At 32.6% G+C, this 15,975-nt stretch overlaps 2 protein-coding genes across 2 annotated transcripts in view; both read left to right on the top strand.

Annotated features, from left to right (window-relative positions):
• Positions 1-2,820: 2,820 nt before the first annotated feature.
• LOC108577108 (protein TolA-like) lies at positions 2,821-5,348 on the top strand. The gene is made up of 6 exons (XM_017940209.1): positions 2,821-2,848; positions 2,910-2,968; positions 3,309-3,473; positions 3,968-4,171; positions 4,959-5,245; positions 5,336-5,348. Exons 1-6 carry the CDS (start codon positions 2,821-2,823, stop codon positions 5,346-5,348), a joined length of 756 nt encoding a protein of 251 aa, XP_017795698.1.
• Positions 5,349-14,990: 9,642 nt separating this feature from the next.
• LOC108577107 (tetratricopeptide repeat protein 37-like) overlaps positions 14,991-15,975 on the top strand; it is a 23,962-nt gene continuing 22,977 nt past the window's right edge. The window contains exons 1-2 of the mRNA XM_017940208.1: positions 14,991-15,313; positions 15,433-15,800. Coding sequence (XP_017795697.1) covers positions 14,991-15,313; positions 15,433-15,800 — 691 coding nt within the window. The remainder of the gene's footprint in view (positions 15,314-15,432; positions 15,801-15,975) is intronic.

Below are 15,975 nucleotides of genomic sequence, written 5' to 3'. Positions count from 1 at the left end.
TAGTTATATATGTTTTGCGAAATTCAGAATTGACGCAGATCATTTATGACGCACGTTTCATTTTTCTAGTGCAACTCTGTCGCAATTCACAACGCTTCAAAACTAAATGTTCAGTTCCGTTGCGCTCTAAAAAGCATCCTATCCGTGTAAGTAGATAGTTGAATCAATATGAAGTAGATCTTATTCGTGTGCGGTGACAAGCATGTGCACAAGAACGTGTAATAACGAAAAGCGTCCTTTATGTTTCTTTCAAGCGGCCTTTCTATCCCGTATCAATGAAGATACTCAATAAAGACGAGTCGATAAGAATCGACGAGAAAGTATAACAGACGTAGATATGAAATGAATTTAATCAAATTTAATTTATGCTGTACTTGATTTGCAATAATGTAATAGAACAAAGAACATCAAGGTAAAATTGATGTAATTAAAATTACATATTAATACTTAATGGCAAAAGAGTAAAATAATTTACACTGATATATAAAGTGTAGGATATTACGGTTTAGATTAGAAATTTGAAACAACAAAATTGATCAAGTATAATTAGTTGCAGCGAAAAATGTACATTTCTTAAAAGGAACTCTATTGATAAATTAATAAGAGAAAATGTCATCCTTAGAAATAATCGCATAAAGTGTTATTATTTTAAGGCAATATTTGTACAATAATATGCTTCGTAATACAGTTATTCCTAAATTTCGGAATAATAAAAACTAAATAAACTACACAAAATATGTAACTATCACGAATGTATTATACCTTCCAAGTACAATACTTTCCATAACACTGAAAGCGTAATTAAAAGAAACTGTTACTTGTATTGCATCAATAATTCATGACTTTAGAATATCGTGAAGAATATGTATGTATGTCAACTTGGTTAAATAACTGAAACATGAGTGATCCCGATTAATCAATTTTATTATCTTCGAAATAGTGTCATCTTCACTATTTTCATTTATTTATTTTCATCATTTATTGTTTTCACTATTTTTCAATCACTGAATTTAATTCCACGTAATATACAGCTTTGAAAAGACTCGTGCAGAAAAATGATCGAATATATAATTGATTTGATATACAATTTATCAAAAATTTCGTTAAACTGATAAAGATTGTTTAATACTTGTTTAATTAGATTTATTACGACAACTTTGTTTAATCGATTTAAATGATCGTTAAATTAAAAATCAAAATGTACACAATACTGTTACATACACACACGTTCACCAAATAACTTGGACTATATTGTGAATGAATGAATGCATACTGCATGTCCAATAGAAACTGCAATTCCTTTTGAATAAGATACGTCTCGTTGCAGACACCATTAATGGAGATTTCATATTAATGATTTTTCGTTTGTCGTGAGAGATTTTTCATCCGTCAAGGATAAAATTAATAGCTTAAAAAAATAAATTGTGCATGCATGTACAAATAGCAGATTCTAATTTCAATGAATACACAAGTACAACGTAAACTTCTAAGGTACGATGCTGTTCAAGATACAAAAGTTACCTAACTTGAAGAAAAATTAAATATTTTGTATATTTTATTAATTGAGAAATAATTGATCGTTCTTTAAGAAGCTACAAGTTTTCTAACGAGTAATTCCTTCATCCAAAATTGTATCCGTAACTATTATCCGCTAGGTTCATGTCAAATATTAAATTGAAGCATTATTTCAAACACACACTTAAAAACGTTTTATGAAACACTTGTTACCAGACGAAAATGCCATACTAACTACGTGATATTTTATTATTGCGACATATTTGGGAAAAAGTTATGTACACTTTATTCCGAATCTATTAACGATACTTTCTTCGTAATTGTAAAGTAATTTAGCGTAAACAAATGTTGAATACTCACGAACTTCAAAACTGGTGAAACGTGTAAAGAATCGGTGTTCCTTAGTCTCGAGGAAACAACTAAGAACTGATACCACTTACCTGATTATCGTAGCTCTTATAGGTCTGTACTTGTCAGAGTTAATAGTAGTACGGTGGTTGCGGAAGGGATTCAGGATATTCGGAATAACGGTGAATCATTTATTCTACAAAATTATAACGCTAAAATTTATACTTAAATTTTTTTAATAATTCTTTTTAGATAAATTTATTACGAAACGAAAAAATACATTCACATACGTTCGGTGCTTTCTTAAACGTTTTGAACTAGATTTTCAGTATCGTATACGAAATGCACAAGCATTTGGAAAAAAGGAAAATAAACGACATTTGAATACTGCGTAATGCGTTGCGCTGTTATTATTATACAAAGATTATATTACGGTACATTATAAGAAACTTGCAATTTCATTTCATATCTTGTTGAATAATAAAACACTTTGCAATTTATACTCACATTCGTATTTTAAAACACGAAGAGGCATTTGAACAAGCAAGCAAATGTAAAAGTAATTTCTTTTCGTATGTGAAATCGACATTTAGAGTAGCAAAAGTGTACATTCAAGTATTTGATTCTGATAACGAATAATTGAACATAAAATGATATACCGTATTAAAAATTGCCAAAATTTTCTACGCAAGAGATCATCGTATCTACTCTTTACAATTGTATTATTTTCATATAGGTACGCAAAAATATCAATTAAATAATATTTGAAAACAAATATTACAAGCTGTTATGTGCACAAATTTTCTCGATATACAAATTCGATACAACCGCGTTTCATTCGTTTCTCTTGTCAATGTGCTTTCGTATATCATACTAATTAAAAATAATTTTGTATTCTCGTATATGATGTTTTATATGAACTACAATCCGGTATATCCCTAAATTCTTTGCTTCAGAATGTACATCTTTTATATTCTTTACATCGGTGAGTACTGTTAAAAAACTGTTAGCATTTAGCTTCTAACCAAATAAATATCATTTTTTAGTACTATTGATGCTGGAATATTTTGATTGCGGAAGGATTTATAAGTCTCCGGTAACTTTAGTAAGTTTCTTATTATCCATTTGCAAAATTACTATTCACGCATTCCTTTTTTTCATTCTAAGAAAGAATCACTTAGTAACCTCCAACTGATAAACTCAAATTAGCTTCATGAATACTTATTATGATACATTTTGCAATACAACAATTTTATCACTATTATTTTTTATACTTATTCACATTGTAAATAGCAAAAGTTACGTACTTTTTTCAGATAATGATTTTTCAGATAATACAGTTATGTGTGTAGTGGAAATAGCTTGGTAAAAGTTGAATGTTTCCGAAATCTTTCTAGAGGGAAAATTTATTTTTCCCCTACCTTTATTTGTACCTTTACTAATAGAATCAAAGGGAGATGCGTTACGCTGATGGCCGAAATTGTCAACGCAATGGAGGAAATAATCATAAAAAGCCGGAGAAAAGTAGCAGTATCGCGCAAAAAGCTGCACAGGAAGCTAAAGCTGCTTCAGAAGCACAGAATATTGCTGGTCAGCAAGCAGCACGTCAAGTACATACTTTTCTACATACGTGTTTACAGTGTTGGATTATTAAACGTTATAAATTAATCTGCTTTCTTCAAGTGCTATTGTGAAATACTCCAATTGTAATAAAATCAACGAACGATTCATTTTACATCAAATTTCAATCGAATCCTATTAAATAAGTCCCGTTGTCAGACTCGTTTTTCACATATGGAATTGACGCGCATATTTTATGTGCATACGGTTTATTTCTCATTCCGAAAACACAAAGCAAACTCGTGTTTTATAAGAAGTCATTAAACTCTAAATTTCACGTAATAAGTAGAACTAACGCTTGTGAAAGTAATTATGTTACATAGTTTTACGTTTCACTATACGTAACGTGATTGACAATTGCAGAGCAGTAGGACCATAAAGTAAATTCGTTTTTACAATTGCTTGTTGCAACAGTACGTACACTTCAAACTGAAGAGTAGCGTTGTCTGAGTTGCGTAAAAAGATAATGTACTCGACCGTGTAGGTGAAAACACAGCTTGCCGAAAAAGCAGTACAAGCTGCGAAAGCTGCAGAAGATGTACTCTCAGGGAAGAAAGTAATAGTACAGCAACTGCAAGAAGAAGTAAGAGAAGCACAATCAGTTGTGCAGGAAGAGTCCTCGTCTCTGGAACAAGAACAAGCCAATGTTAACGCTGCTTTACAAGCGGCGCGGCAATCTCAAGATCAGGTGACATAAGTAAACTCAATAATTCAATTCAACAATGGACCGACGATGAAAATAATTTTATTTTCAAATCAAAGTTCGCGTACATTTCTCAATTGCTTAAGCTTAAACGAAACAAACTTATCAATAGATAGAAAAAGAAACATTTTTACTTTATTCTACTTTTTGTATACAATACTAAATTGTTTGTATAAATATTTTTAACTCCCCTCGGAGGATTCTTTAGTTTCAGTATTATTTATTTTTCTCGTTTCTGTCAATAATTGAAAAATTCCTTATTTCAAGGGCATACAATTTTAAAGAAATAAAACAGTAGTATTCTAGAAGAGTCCAAACAATAGCATTTGCAGCTGAAATAAACTTCAAAGAATATGCAACATGTGATTCATACATGACGCAAATATACTCGTAGGTTACATGCATTGAAACACTGGAAAAGGGAGTGAAATTCTTCTTTTTGCTTTCAATTGCAATCAGAAGTTACACCTTGCATATGTATGTACTTAGTTAACATGTTTCAGTTAATTGCTGAAAAATAAACATAAACATAAGGATATAAGTTCCGATATCACTTCTGAACAATAAATAACTCATCTTAAGTATACACGTACGTACATTTAACCGTTCACTGAAAATAGTTCAGTTTTTTATACGAATCGTTACATTATTGCGGTGCATAAGGCATCGGTTATTACCGAGAAATACTTTCAGTATCGTAAAATACTGGAACGCTGAGTCGGTCGAAGAAATCGTTTTACCTTATTTCCTTTTTCTCTTGGTTGTAACGCAGGTAAAGACACTGACACATGCAATGCAAACAGCCAAGGCAAACGCAGCCAACGCACAGGCCGCTGCAACTGGAGCTCAAAAAACTGCACGAGAGAAAGAGGAATTGTTAGATGCGGCGAAAAGGCGGGCCGAAGAATTGTCGAATCAGCTGAGAGTTGCTAGGCAGGAACTCGCTAATACAAACCGTGCGGCTAATAAAGCGAATGCTGCAGCTAACGAAGCAAAAGTTAATGCTAACAGAAATAAAAGGCGATTAGAAAACATTCGGAGGACAAGAACTATGAAAAGGTAATCGAACAACTTTATTCTCAAGTAAAAATTACTTCAGGCAAAAATATTATACTGTCTATTATGTTGAACGATTATTTTTTCTTATAGAGAACAAATTTAAGACTTTTATATGGATTTTATAGACTGGAAGCTGAAATATTTTCAAAACTGTTAATAATAACGAAAAAGGCTTCAAACAAAAGTTGAATGGTTTCAAGGGGGACATTGTTTGATATAACTAGCATTTTTGTAACTAGACGCGTAGAGGACATATGATGGTCAGGTTTTTTTTTTTTAATGGAATTGTATATTTTTTAATGCATTAATCGATTCAGCTAATCATTCTCTATAAAAAAAAGTACCAGCCTATTTATATCGAAAGCCATTACTTCAGGAGATATTTGAACTTCAATTTTGTAGAATTTGTAGCAAGAAAGGCAAGGAGAGAGGCGAAGCGGTATTCCTGTGTTTATGTTGTCCTCGTCTCCATTGTATATGTACACTACCGGCCAAAAGTTTGGAATCACCGAGCATTGCAATTTACATAAAAATTTCCAGAAAGAAGTCAGCGACTTTGAGAATTTTTTATCGTTCGAATCAATTGACATGAGATAAATTGATAAACGTAGAATTGAGATAAACTTGAAATCTATAAAAAAAGTAGCAGCAGATTTAATATTGATGAAAAGTGGGAGGTGATTCCAAACTTTTGGCCGATAGTGTATGTATACTCTTTCACATTTTTCCGTATCATTCATATGGTAGGTTCTACAAGATTGAAGTTAAAATATCTTCTAAGCTAATTTAATTTACAATTAAAAAATGTCCCCTCGAAACCATTCAACTTTTGTTTGAAGACTTTTTCGATAATTAACTCTTTAACCTATAACTCGTGGCAGAGATTCTGGTGAAGATGTGAGAAAAATAGTTGTATTAATAAGAAAAATTCATTGTAATCCTATCTTTCGTTTTAATTTGCAAGACTGACGATTACTAAATGTAACTAATCTGTAACAGATTAGCTTTTGTTACCTGATACAGTACTGAAACAGTAAATGGCTGACGCTTAGATGCATAGTCGGAAAAGAAATCATAGGTTAAGGGGTTAACAGTTTTGAAAATATTCCAGCTTCCATTCTTAGGTGACTCACGCGGTATATATATGTATACGCACACATACCTTTTTTCATTTATAGATACGCACACGGCTAGAAGAGAAGAAAATGAAATAGCGGCTCTAGAAAAAATTGCAGAGTTATAAATATTACTCTGATTAATTAGATATACACGAATTTTTGCTGAAATGAATTGTTATTAATTAGATGAAAACACGTAAAGCTTTAATATTACTTAAAGTCAGCAACGTATCGACGGAACAGCAAACTGTCCATAAGAAATAATTAATACTTTTCCGCTGTGATACATTGCTTCTAAAAGACACTTTTAAAAAATGAATACAATGTAAACTACAAACGTTAAACATTTTTTGTGGCAATTTTCAACTCTTATTACCGTCACAGTTTATAAACTACTTCTTATCGTAACTTTACATTTGTGACCATTCAAAATTAAAAATCTGTTACAGTGCAAGTAGGAAACTGTAAAGTATCTCTACAAAACCGCAAAAACACACAGTTGTATTTTTTTACAATTAAAACAAGAATAATATATTTTTAAATCTAGTTTTAATATTACGTTATTCATTATTTAGATATGGATTTATACTTTTCGTGAAAACGAAAAAATACATTTTGTTGCAAAATGATCGACTTTCGACCTAACTGCGAGGTTATTATGCACCGCGTTACTAAAATCATGCGACTGAGAATTATTTAGATAAATCTTTATCCAACGATCATTTTATATATCACTCTTGTTGCTTTAATACATTTCTGACTCGCAGTCTTCCAGAAACTAAATTTACCACTTACACGCGCAATACACAGTAACAATAAGCAATGATCAATTTAATTTAAGAATTGACTAAAAAATCTGAAATATGTAACATGTAAAGAAAAATTAAAAAAATTGAAGGTATCAGTTTAGAACGTTTTCATTATAAGAAATTAGTATCGCAATTGCATTATGAGTTTTACAAAACATACAGTTCGCAGATGCCTGGAGCATTTTCCAAACTGCTTTCTATTTTCGACTGCCTTGTAAAAATCTATTACGTCAATAATCTTTTATCACGAATCCTTTTCAGTTACGTTCGCTGACATTTACATTGAAGTCGTGACTTACTTATACAAACATACCGTCTCGCTTCAGCGAACCAGATCCTTTCTAGAGCAAAGCTTTATAACGTGGTTGTGTGCCGATTATAAAAAAGAAAATATCCAAATGAATATATTTTTAATATAATGAATTAAACTATTTTTACATGCCATACAGTCTACGATATTTGTATTTATAGAGTATATTGTTTTTTTAAATTGACATATACATAGAATTGTCTTATTAACAGTTACAAAAATTAACAAGCTTTAAATTGGATCGACAAGCAAATTTATTTTATAATCTTTTCTTCAATTTGTGTAATATAATAATTTACATATAAAACATGTCGTATGCACTAAGTATTGATATGTATTTATAAGTACTTTACAGGCAATGTCACACTAAAAATCAACTTAAGACGTTTTGATTATATTACAATATTTGATGTACTAAAAGAATAAACAAAATTTTATTTAGTATACTAATATACTATATAATTCATATTTAATTTAAATAAACATGGAATTCGTTTACATATGTATGTGTTCCCTTTATTTACTTTAAAAATAATGTATCTGACATTTTGTAAATGTAAGTATTCACTATTATATCTTTCATAATCAATTTATTCAATGCATATGCAGGGTGTCCCAGTATTGATAGTACAACCGATGAGAGGGTGATTCTATATGAAAAAATAAGTAAAAAATATAAAATAAATTTTTTTCGTTTGAGGCTTAGTTTACAAGAAAATCGACATTAAATATTCTCCAAGTAGTGCGTTTAACTACATCTCGACTTATGTTTGTACTAATAAATACCGATACTACATTTATTAACGATTTGCTTAATTTAAATTTACATTACTGAACGAATTGTTAGTTCTTGTTGAAATCCTTACTCTTTGAATCAGAATCGTGGACTGATCATGCGGTATTTTGATGCTACAATTGTCTGAAGCGTTGTACAATTTTTTCGTTCAGCTGCAGAAGATTGACACTATTTTCTGCGTAGACTATTTCTTTACGAAACGTGACATTACCCCTGTTTATCAACATAAAAGTACGAACGAATTTTCTCGAAAGCTAAGCCTTTTATGAAAAAATTTTATTCGATATTTTCGGCTTATTTGTTCATGCAGAATCACCCCCTCCTTGGTTGTACCATCAATACTGGGACACCCAGTATAATACATGTAGTGACGTAAAGATACGCGCTAAATTGTTTTAACTATGGAAGAAACTATAAACTTCTCATGATCACATTTGAACATATCTTTTAAATCGTTGTTTCCATAAATTTTATATTTCTTTTTGTTATAAAAATAAAATTCAATCAACTCATTGTCGAAGGAAACATACATATATATATATATTCCTTACTATTTCCAAGCTATGAATAAATTATAGCAAAGTCTATAATGAAGTGTGTGTTTCAAATTGGTTATTCGACCGTCAGGCGCTTGAACACTTCACTTTGCCATATGACTTTTAATTGCAAAATAGTGTTGTTGAGGACTTACACGATACTGACTATCGTGTCGGCCTGGGAATATTGCATCCTTCTGTGCCACCTGAAGTTCTCTCTTGAAAAACCACCCAAAAGGATTGATTCCTTTTTGGGAATTGAATGACACTGTTTGTGCTTTTTATTTACAAAACCGTCAGTCGCACAAAGAAACCTATAGTGTTTCTTGCTGGCCTGTACGCCAAGAATCTAACCTCTATGTTAGATTTTACTCTGGTGATATGCTATGTGTCTAGTCTACTTGCCAAGCTTGCTTCATTGCTATGGAACTGTACTGTTTGATTATTCCCTGCTAACTGTCTTCAAGGAAGCGACACTGCCTTCTAACAATAAGTCGCCCTTCCTTGTACTAAACACACGCTGATTCGTGATTTCTGAAAATCTCGAACGCCAATCACCATATCTAACAATAAGAGACATTGTAACACTCTTCTCTTGCGCCCTCAACACGCGTTATCTTGAAGATGAGGTGGCGATGTCGGGCAACAGCGAAGATTTTCCTCCAGATTTGAGCTCGTCGACCTCTTGACCGTTACAACTAAACTATGTTCGCCCTTTAGAAGGCCCATTGTTATGGCACGGCTCTTGGCTATTGAGGACGCGAGAAGTGACTTTCTAAAAATTCTAAATAGGATTGTAATCCCAATTTTTTCTCACTAGGACATTTTTTCTACCTGATACGTAATAATAACAAATAACGCTATAAATAATACGCTAATAATAACAAAAATCCTAAGCTCAAATATAGCTTCTTCGTCACGTTCGTGTCATAAATCGTTGAGCTCAACAAGTATTACATACTAAAATTTAGTATTTAATATTTGAATCTCCGAATAAGGATGTATTGTTATACACTATAATATATAAACTAGTAAACCCTACGAACTATTGTCCAATTTCTACATTAAAATTCTTTTTTAAGTGTGGAAGAATGCAGCCAATATAAACTTAAAAAGTGGTAAGGGGCACTCTCCGACGTTTCCGGAGAATAGGATTTTAAAAATCAGAGAAATTCGGTTGATCAGTGACAAACGACAGACAACGTATAGGATAGACCTAGCATCTTATGAGAGTTTTGTCCGGGGCTTTGAACCCGAGAAGACCCTTACCATTTTTGTGTCGCTACCAACATTACCGATGCAGCATAGAATAAGGTTGCAACATTAGTAGTGCAACATTAGAATTAAACGTAACTATGAAATTACAAACAAAAAAGTAACGTAATTGTTTATTAGCAGATGATTCATCACATGCGCGTGTTCTACTGCTGTCAAAAGATCCTGAACAGTTCTACCCAAGCAATCCAATATACAGGGTGTCTCGTAACTCCTCGAACACCCGAAAATGGGAGGTTGCTGGGGTGACTCTGAACAACTTTTTCCTTTACCGAAATGTTGTTTGAAGCTTCATTTTTGAATTATTAACGAAAAACACTGGCCAATCAGAGCGCGCGTAGAGCCCGCGCTCAGTGACGGAGAACAGAGGCTCATCCGCGCGCGAACAAACAAATGCGTACGCGTGACTTCTCGGTTAAAATCAGAGCGCGCGTAGAGCCCGCGCTCAGTGACGGAGAACAGAGGCTCATCCGCGCGCGAACAGACAAATGCGTACGCGTGACTTCTCGGTTAACGATCGCTGTCAAAAAAGTTTGACTTTGCATCGCTACTTTTATAAGGCTTAGAGAAATGGTTTTTTGCCGTCATTCCGACGTTTATATAAATTTTTGAAAAAACTGTAATTACTCAAAATCACGAAGAAAATAGCGAAGACCGTTTTTACAACTTCTTTATCCGAGATCGTAATGAAAATTTAAAAAATACGATTTGTAGATCTATGTCAATTATACACACGCTGAAAATTTTATCGAAATCGGTTAATGTTGCTATGAGCTACAAACGGTTAAAGATTATGAAAATCGCACTATTTCACGACTTTCGGCCTAGAACTGTAATAAATCTGCAGATTCTTACATCTTTCGATGCTTGTCGTTTGTTTCTCCATCCACCGATTTCGATGAAATTTTCAGCGTGTGTATAATTGACATAGATTTACAAAACGTATTTTTTAAATTTTCATTACGATCTCAGATAAAAAAGTTGTAAACAGTGACCTTTACAATTTTCTTCGCGATTCCGAGTAATTGCAGTTTTTTCAAAAATTTTTTTACACGTCATCTAGTAAACTAATCTTTCTAACTTCTCAAAAAAACTCAAATCGTTTGGCCCAATTTTAAAAAAGTTATTCCATTTTATAGGGTGTATGAATACTTTTTTCGGTCACTGTATTATGAAATTAAATTAATCACTCAATAAGTATTAACACGTTGACTACCACGTTGGTCACCTGCGACTGGAGATTGTTTCCTTGATGCGGCCATGGTGTTCATCAGTGACCGGAGTGCCTCAAATGTTTAGAATAATTAAAATAAAATAAATATTGCCAACTAAAAATTTTGAACGCCATAGCTAGCTAGACATTATTTTAAATTGAAAAAAAAATTATAAAGCAGAATAAGCATAATACTATAATCTTATGCTTAAAATAATGAATATTTTGTGACAGTAAACGTGTTAATAAGTAAATGTTGTTCAAATTATGTCGTGTTTGATGTCATTTTCATCAGAAAAATCTCATCAATATGTTAAGAAAAATTTCGGGATAAAGAAACGTGAAATTAAAAAAGTTGGTGTTTAAATCGCTTGGTTGCCTCGACTCCTGTTTCATCCTTATCTTTTATTTGCTGTCCTTGTCTACGTTCGGCAAACTACAAAGGCGGGCGCGAGGCTCTAACGTAGTCCCTGACTCTACAAGTGTCAGGTTTAACTTCCTTGCGGACTGACACTTGTGGAGACATTACTGTATTTGATATCGACTCCTGAATGTAAACAACTGACACTTGATACTGCCGCACTCGTACGTGCCGGGTATCGGTATCTCACTCAGACACATCTCCTCTCTTTTGTTTAGTTAAATTCGCAGAAGTCATATCCCCACTGAAGCCTCCGCATTTGGTCCCGACTGCGAACGCTTATGTGTGCACTACTGTAATGGGTTCCCCACCCGTGGATCGCTCTGCTTGCATTCGATCAGCTTGTCTGGTTTCAATCTTGATGGAAAAGGGATCTGGATACTCTTCTGGTATAATATTAATTTTTAAGAAAGGCTGAATAAAGATAAAAGGAAAATTATTCCCCGCTATGAAACTAATTTACTAATTTACTTTACAAAATTAAAATATTCAAATAATGCGACTGATTTCTTTTGGTGCTAAAATGCCAATAAGTGTCGAAGTGACGCCAAGACATAAAATCTAATGTAGCGGGCTTTTACTAATATTAATATCCAATAATATAAATCATTTTCCTACTTATTCTCTAACAAGTCATTTGATTGGTTCCTAGCTCATTAAGAACAAGTGATTTTACATGTTGGCCATGTTTTAATGCCAAACAACCAAAATCAATATTTATTTAGTGAGCGTCGCTAAGTAGTAGTCCGAGGAAGTATTAACAAGCTTTTATTTGTTGCTTCGATTGCACTAGTTGACAGTCTGAATTTAGCGCGCCTAAGTCCTGTAATGTGGCTCATGTGGCGCCCCGTAGTGTGAATGCTAAAACGCGTCGAATTCAAATCGTGCAGCGGTGTAGCCGAAGCAATGAACAAAAGAACTCGATAACATATGCATATAATATACTGTAAAATTTCATTGATTACTATTTGCACTTGCTCGTTTAGATAAATGTTTATCGTCGTCGCTACGCACAGAAACACTGGTGAGGTGTAAAGCGCTCGCCTTAAGGGAAACATGTATTAATAAACAAATGCGGAGTACCGATTAATTTTATCCTCAAATAATCTTATATAGAATCTTTAATTTAATTGGAAATTATTATTTAACAAAAACATGTTAACATTGAATAATGAATATCGATGAAGCTTGAGGCTTGAAGATTCATTCGCTTTTCCTCGCTCAAAGAATCTAGACGTATTATTTTGTAATAAAAAAAGTAATTAAAATATTTCGTTCATCCTTATTCTTACCAAGTTATTTATTGTTCTGTAAAAAATTCAATGTTACATTTTCTCATTCGTTAAATTTACTAAACGATCACGATCAGAGCGCTTTAGCGCTCCACGGGTGACAATTTCCTCAAATTCCCCCAAAATCCACGCAACAGTCCATGTCTTGTGGTGCCATCTAACATAAAGCCGTACTATTCATACTCTTAGTAGCTAAAACTTAATATTACACTAAGCTAAACTAAGATGTATGTACCAAAAAAAGATTAATAATGACTGCGAAAAACGATATTAACGGCACGGTGGCTCGAGAAGAAAAGACGTTCAGTCCAGCGTCCAGCGTCATCAGGAAAAGCGTCTCATGTCGGAAACAGAAGTCACTAACTTTTTATTTTCCCAGCGGACGGCAGTTTACTGAAAACAAAGTTTCCGGCAGTACGGCTGAGAGGAAGCAGAGGTCGCCACAGGACAGCAACATGTGGCGGCGCGCCACGTGTGTTACTAGAAATCCCCACGCGTCGATGGTGTAGGAGAATAAAAGAAACGTCGTTTTAGTAACTAATGCACTAAACACTTTAATATTTAACACTTACACTAGGATTATATACAAAGGTTAAAAGACTATGGGTAAATATATGAATGTATACGAAATTGACGTTGAAACTATATGAGGACGCTACTATGTTACGCACGGTGTTGATCAGACAACCGCTCAACCAGGAAGACCTTTTTCTCCCAACCGCAGGGAAACCGCCCACGTCGGAAATAGTCGCTTTCAGATTTTTTTGGTTTTCATGGATTCCCCCCTACCGTTGGAAACGAACCCTTCCACGGAGCGGCCGAACGAAACCAGAGGTCGCCACAAGTCCATGTCTTGTGGTGCCATCTAACATAAAGCCGTGGTACGAAATAGTAGAATATCTGACTAAACAGACGCCACATTTTAAATATAAACTCATCGATAATATTCAATTGTTTTTACACTGGCTTGAATATCTATACCGTTTAAATCGAAATAAGCTGCCAAAGTGATAGATCTGAAGTTTATAAATCTGCCGACATACGTCACAGAACCATAAAAAAACATCGATGGTTTCGATGTCATAGATCTCCAAACACCGATGTATCGACAGGAAACATCGATGTTTTCAAAATATCGATACAATACCGCCACCCCTAGTCAAATACATTCCCTATTGTACAAAGTGTCAGGTGTTAGGACTTATGTAGCTCATGTGGCTCCTCGTAGCGTGAATTTTAAAACGCACCGAATATAAATTGTACAGCGGTGTAACCGAAGCAATGAGCAAATATACTCGATAACATATATATCGTAAACTGTCATTGAATACTATCTGCAACTGCACGTTTAAATAAATGTTTATTCTTGTTGCTACGCATAGAAACATTGCTGAGGTGTAAAACACTCTCTTTAAAGGCAATATGTATTAACAAACAAATGCGGGGTACCAATCAAATTTATCCTTAATTAATTTTATGTAGAATCATTAATCTAATCGGAGATTATTATTTAACAAAAATATATTAACATTGAATAATGAATATCAACAACGCTTGAATAATCATTCGTTATCTCCATTCAAAGGATCTAGACGTGATATTTTGCAAAAAAGAAAATAGTAAAACGTTAAAACATATCGTTATTAAGTTATTATTATTATTATTACATTCTTATTGTTATTAAATTCATTTATTGTTCTATAAAAAATTTAATGTCAGATTTTCTCATTCATTATAGATATAGTATCAAACAACCACCAGCAGAATGCTTTAACGCTTCACGGGCGGCAACTTCATTAAATTCCCCAAGTAACCATGTGAATAGTTAATGTCCATAAGTATGCGAATGTATTGTGTATAAGTTATAAATTGTGTGGTAATGTAAAACAAAGTGTTTAAACAGTTAAAGATAGTAACATTATAAAAAACGTGTTCTACTTTTAAATTTCATTTATAAGTATTTTTTAATATCAGAATGGCAGATGAGGTTAAGATAAATTTTAAAGAAGCATGTAAAATGTTTAAAGAAAATAAGTATACAGATGTGATTAAGAAATGTAAGAAGATATTAAAGAAAGATAAAAAAAATTATGCTACACTTATATTATTGGCTGCTGCAATGAAAGAAATTGAAGAATATAAATCAGAAGTACCATTAATTCTTCAAAGCGCTATAAACATTCAAAAAGATAATCCATTAGCTTGGAAAGGTTTGATAACTTACTATGAACAAAATTTGGATAATGATTGTTATGACAAATTATTATTAGCTTACTGCAAAATTTTACAAATAGACAGGTAAAGAAATGTTTCACAAATATTATATGTTTCTTAAACTTACTACTTGAAATTTACAATTTTCAGATTATTTTTATGTCAAATTTTATAATTTTCATTATTTCATTTATTGTTTTCAGTGAATATAAATTTACACATATTTTGAATAAACTTCTAGACCTTTCTTTACAACTTAAGGATATCAGTGTCTTAACTGAATGCATTGAACATTTAAGTGAATTACGAAAAGTGTCAGATAGTGATAAAGTTAAATTAGTCGATAAAACACTTGGATGGATATTATTAGACAATTTTAGTAATTTGGGTAAATATCAAGATTTATTGGAAAGTGTTTTTAAATCTGTAATTAATGAGTTTGATACAGTTGATCAACAAAAGTTTTATAGAAAATATTTGAAAATATTATATGATAATGGTGATTTAGTCATTTTAATAAAGGAAGCTATAAATATGCATCAGAAATTTCCACAGCATATATTACCATTGGGTAAGTACTTAAAGTAATATATCCATAATTTTAACAATCAGTTTATAACGGTAATGAGACATTCTTGTATTCTGTAGGGTAGGACTCTCTGCTGTTTATAGATATATGAAAAAACTGTTTTGGTAACATTAAACTGTTTGAAGAGATGAAGAAAATGATAAAAAGAGAAATCTCT

This window comes from Habropoda laboriosa, unplaced genomic scaffold (assembly GCF_001263275.1).
Source record: "Habropoda laboriosa isolate 0110345459 unplaced genomic scaffold, ASM126327v1 scaffold589, whole genome shotgun sequence".
In the NCBI taxonomy this organism is placed as follows: Eukaryota; Metazoa; Arthropoda; class Insecta; order Hymenoptera; family Apidae; genus Habropoda; species Habropoda laboriosa.
The sequence above is the reverse complement of the archived record's forward strand: the minus strand, read 5'-3'. Positions and strand labels throughout refer to the sequence as shown.

What these genes read in the sequence shown, in the direction of transcription:
- LOC108577108 (XM_017940209.1), top strand. Translation starts at nt 2,821, where the DNA reads ATGTACATCTTTTATATTCTTTACATCG. An exon ending in ATAAGTCTCCGGTAACTTTA is followed by an intron (nt 2,969 to 3,308) that starts GTAAGTTTCTTA and finishes CTTTACTAATAG; the next exon opens with AATCAAAGGGAGATGCGTTA. An exon ending in CGCGGCAATCTCAAGATCAG is followed by an intron (nt 4,172 to 4,958) that starts GTGACATAAGTA and finishes GTTGTAACGCAG; the next exon opens with GTAAAGACACTGACACATGC.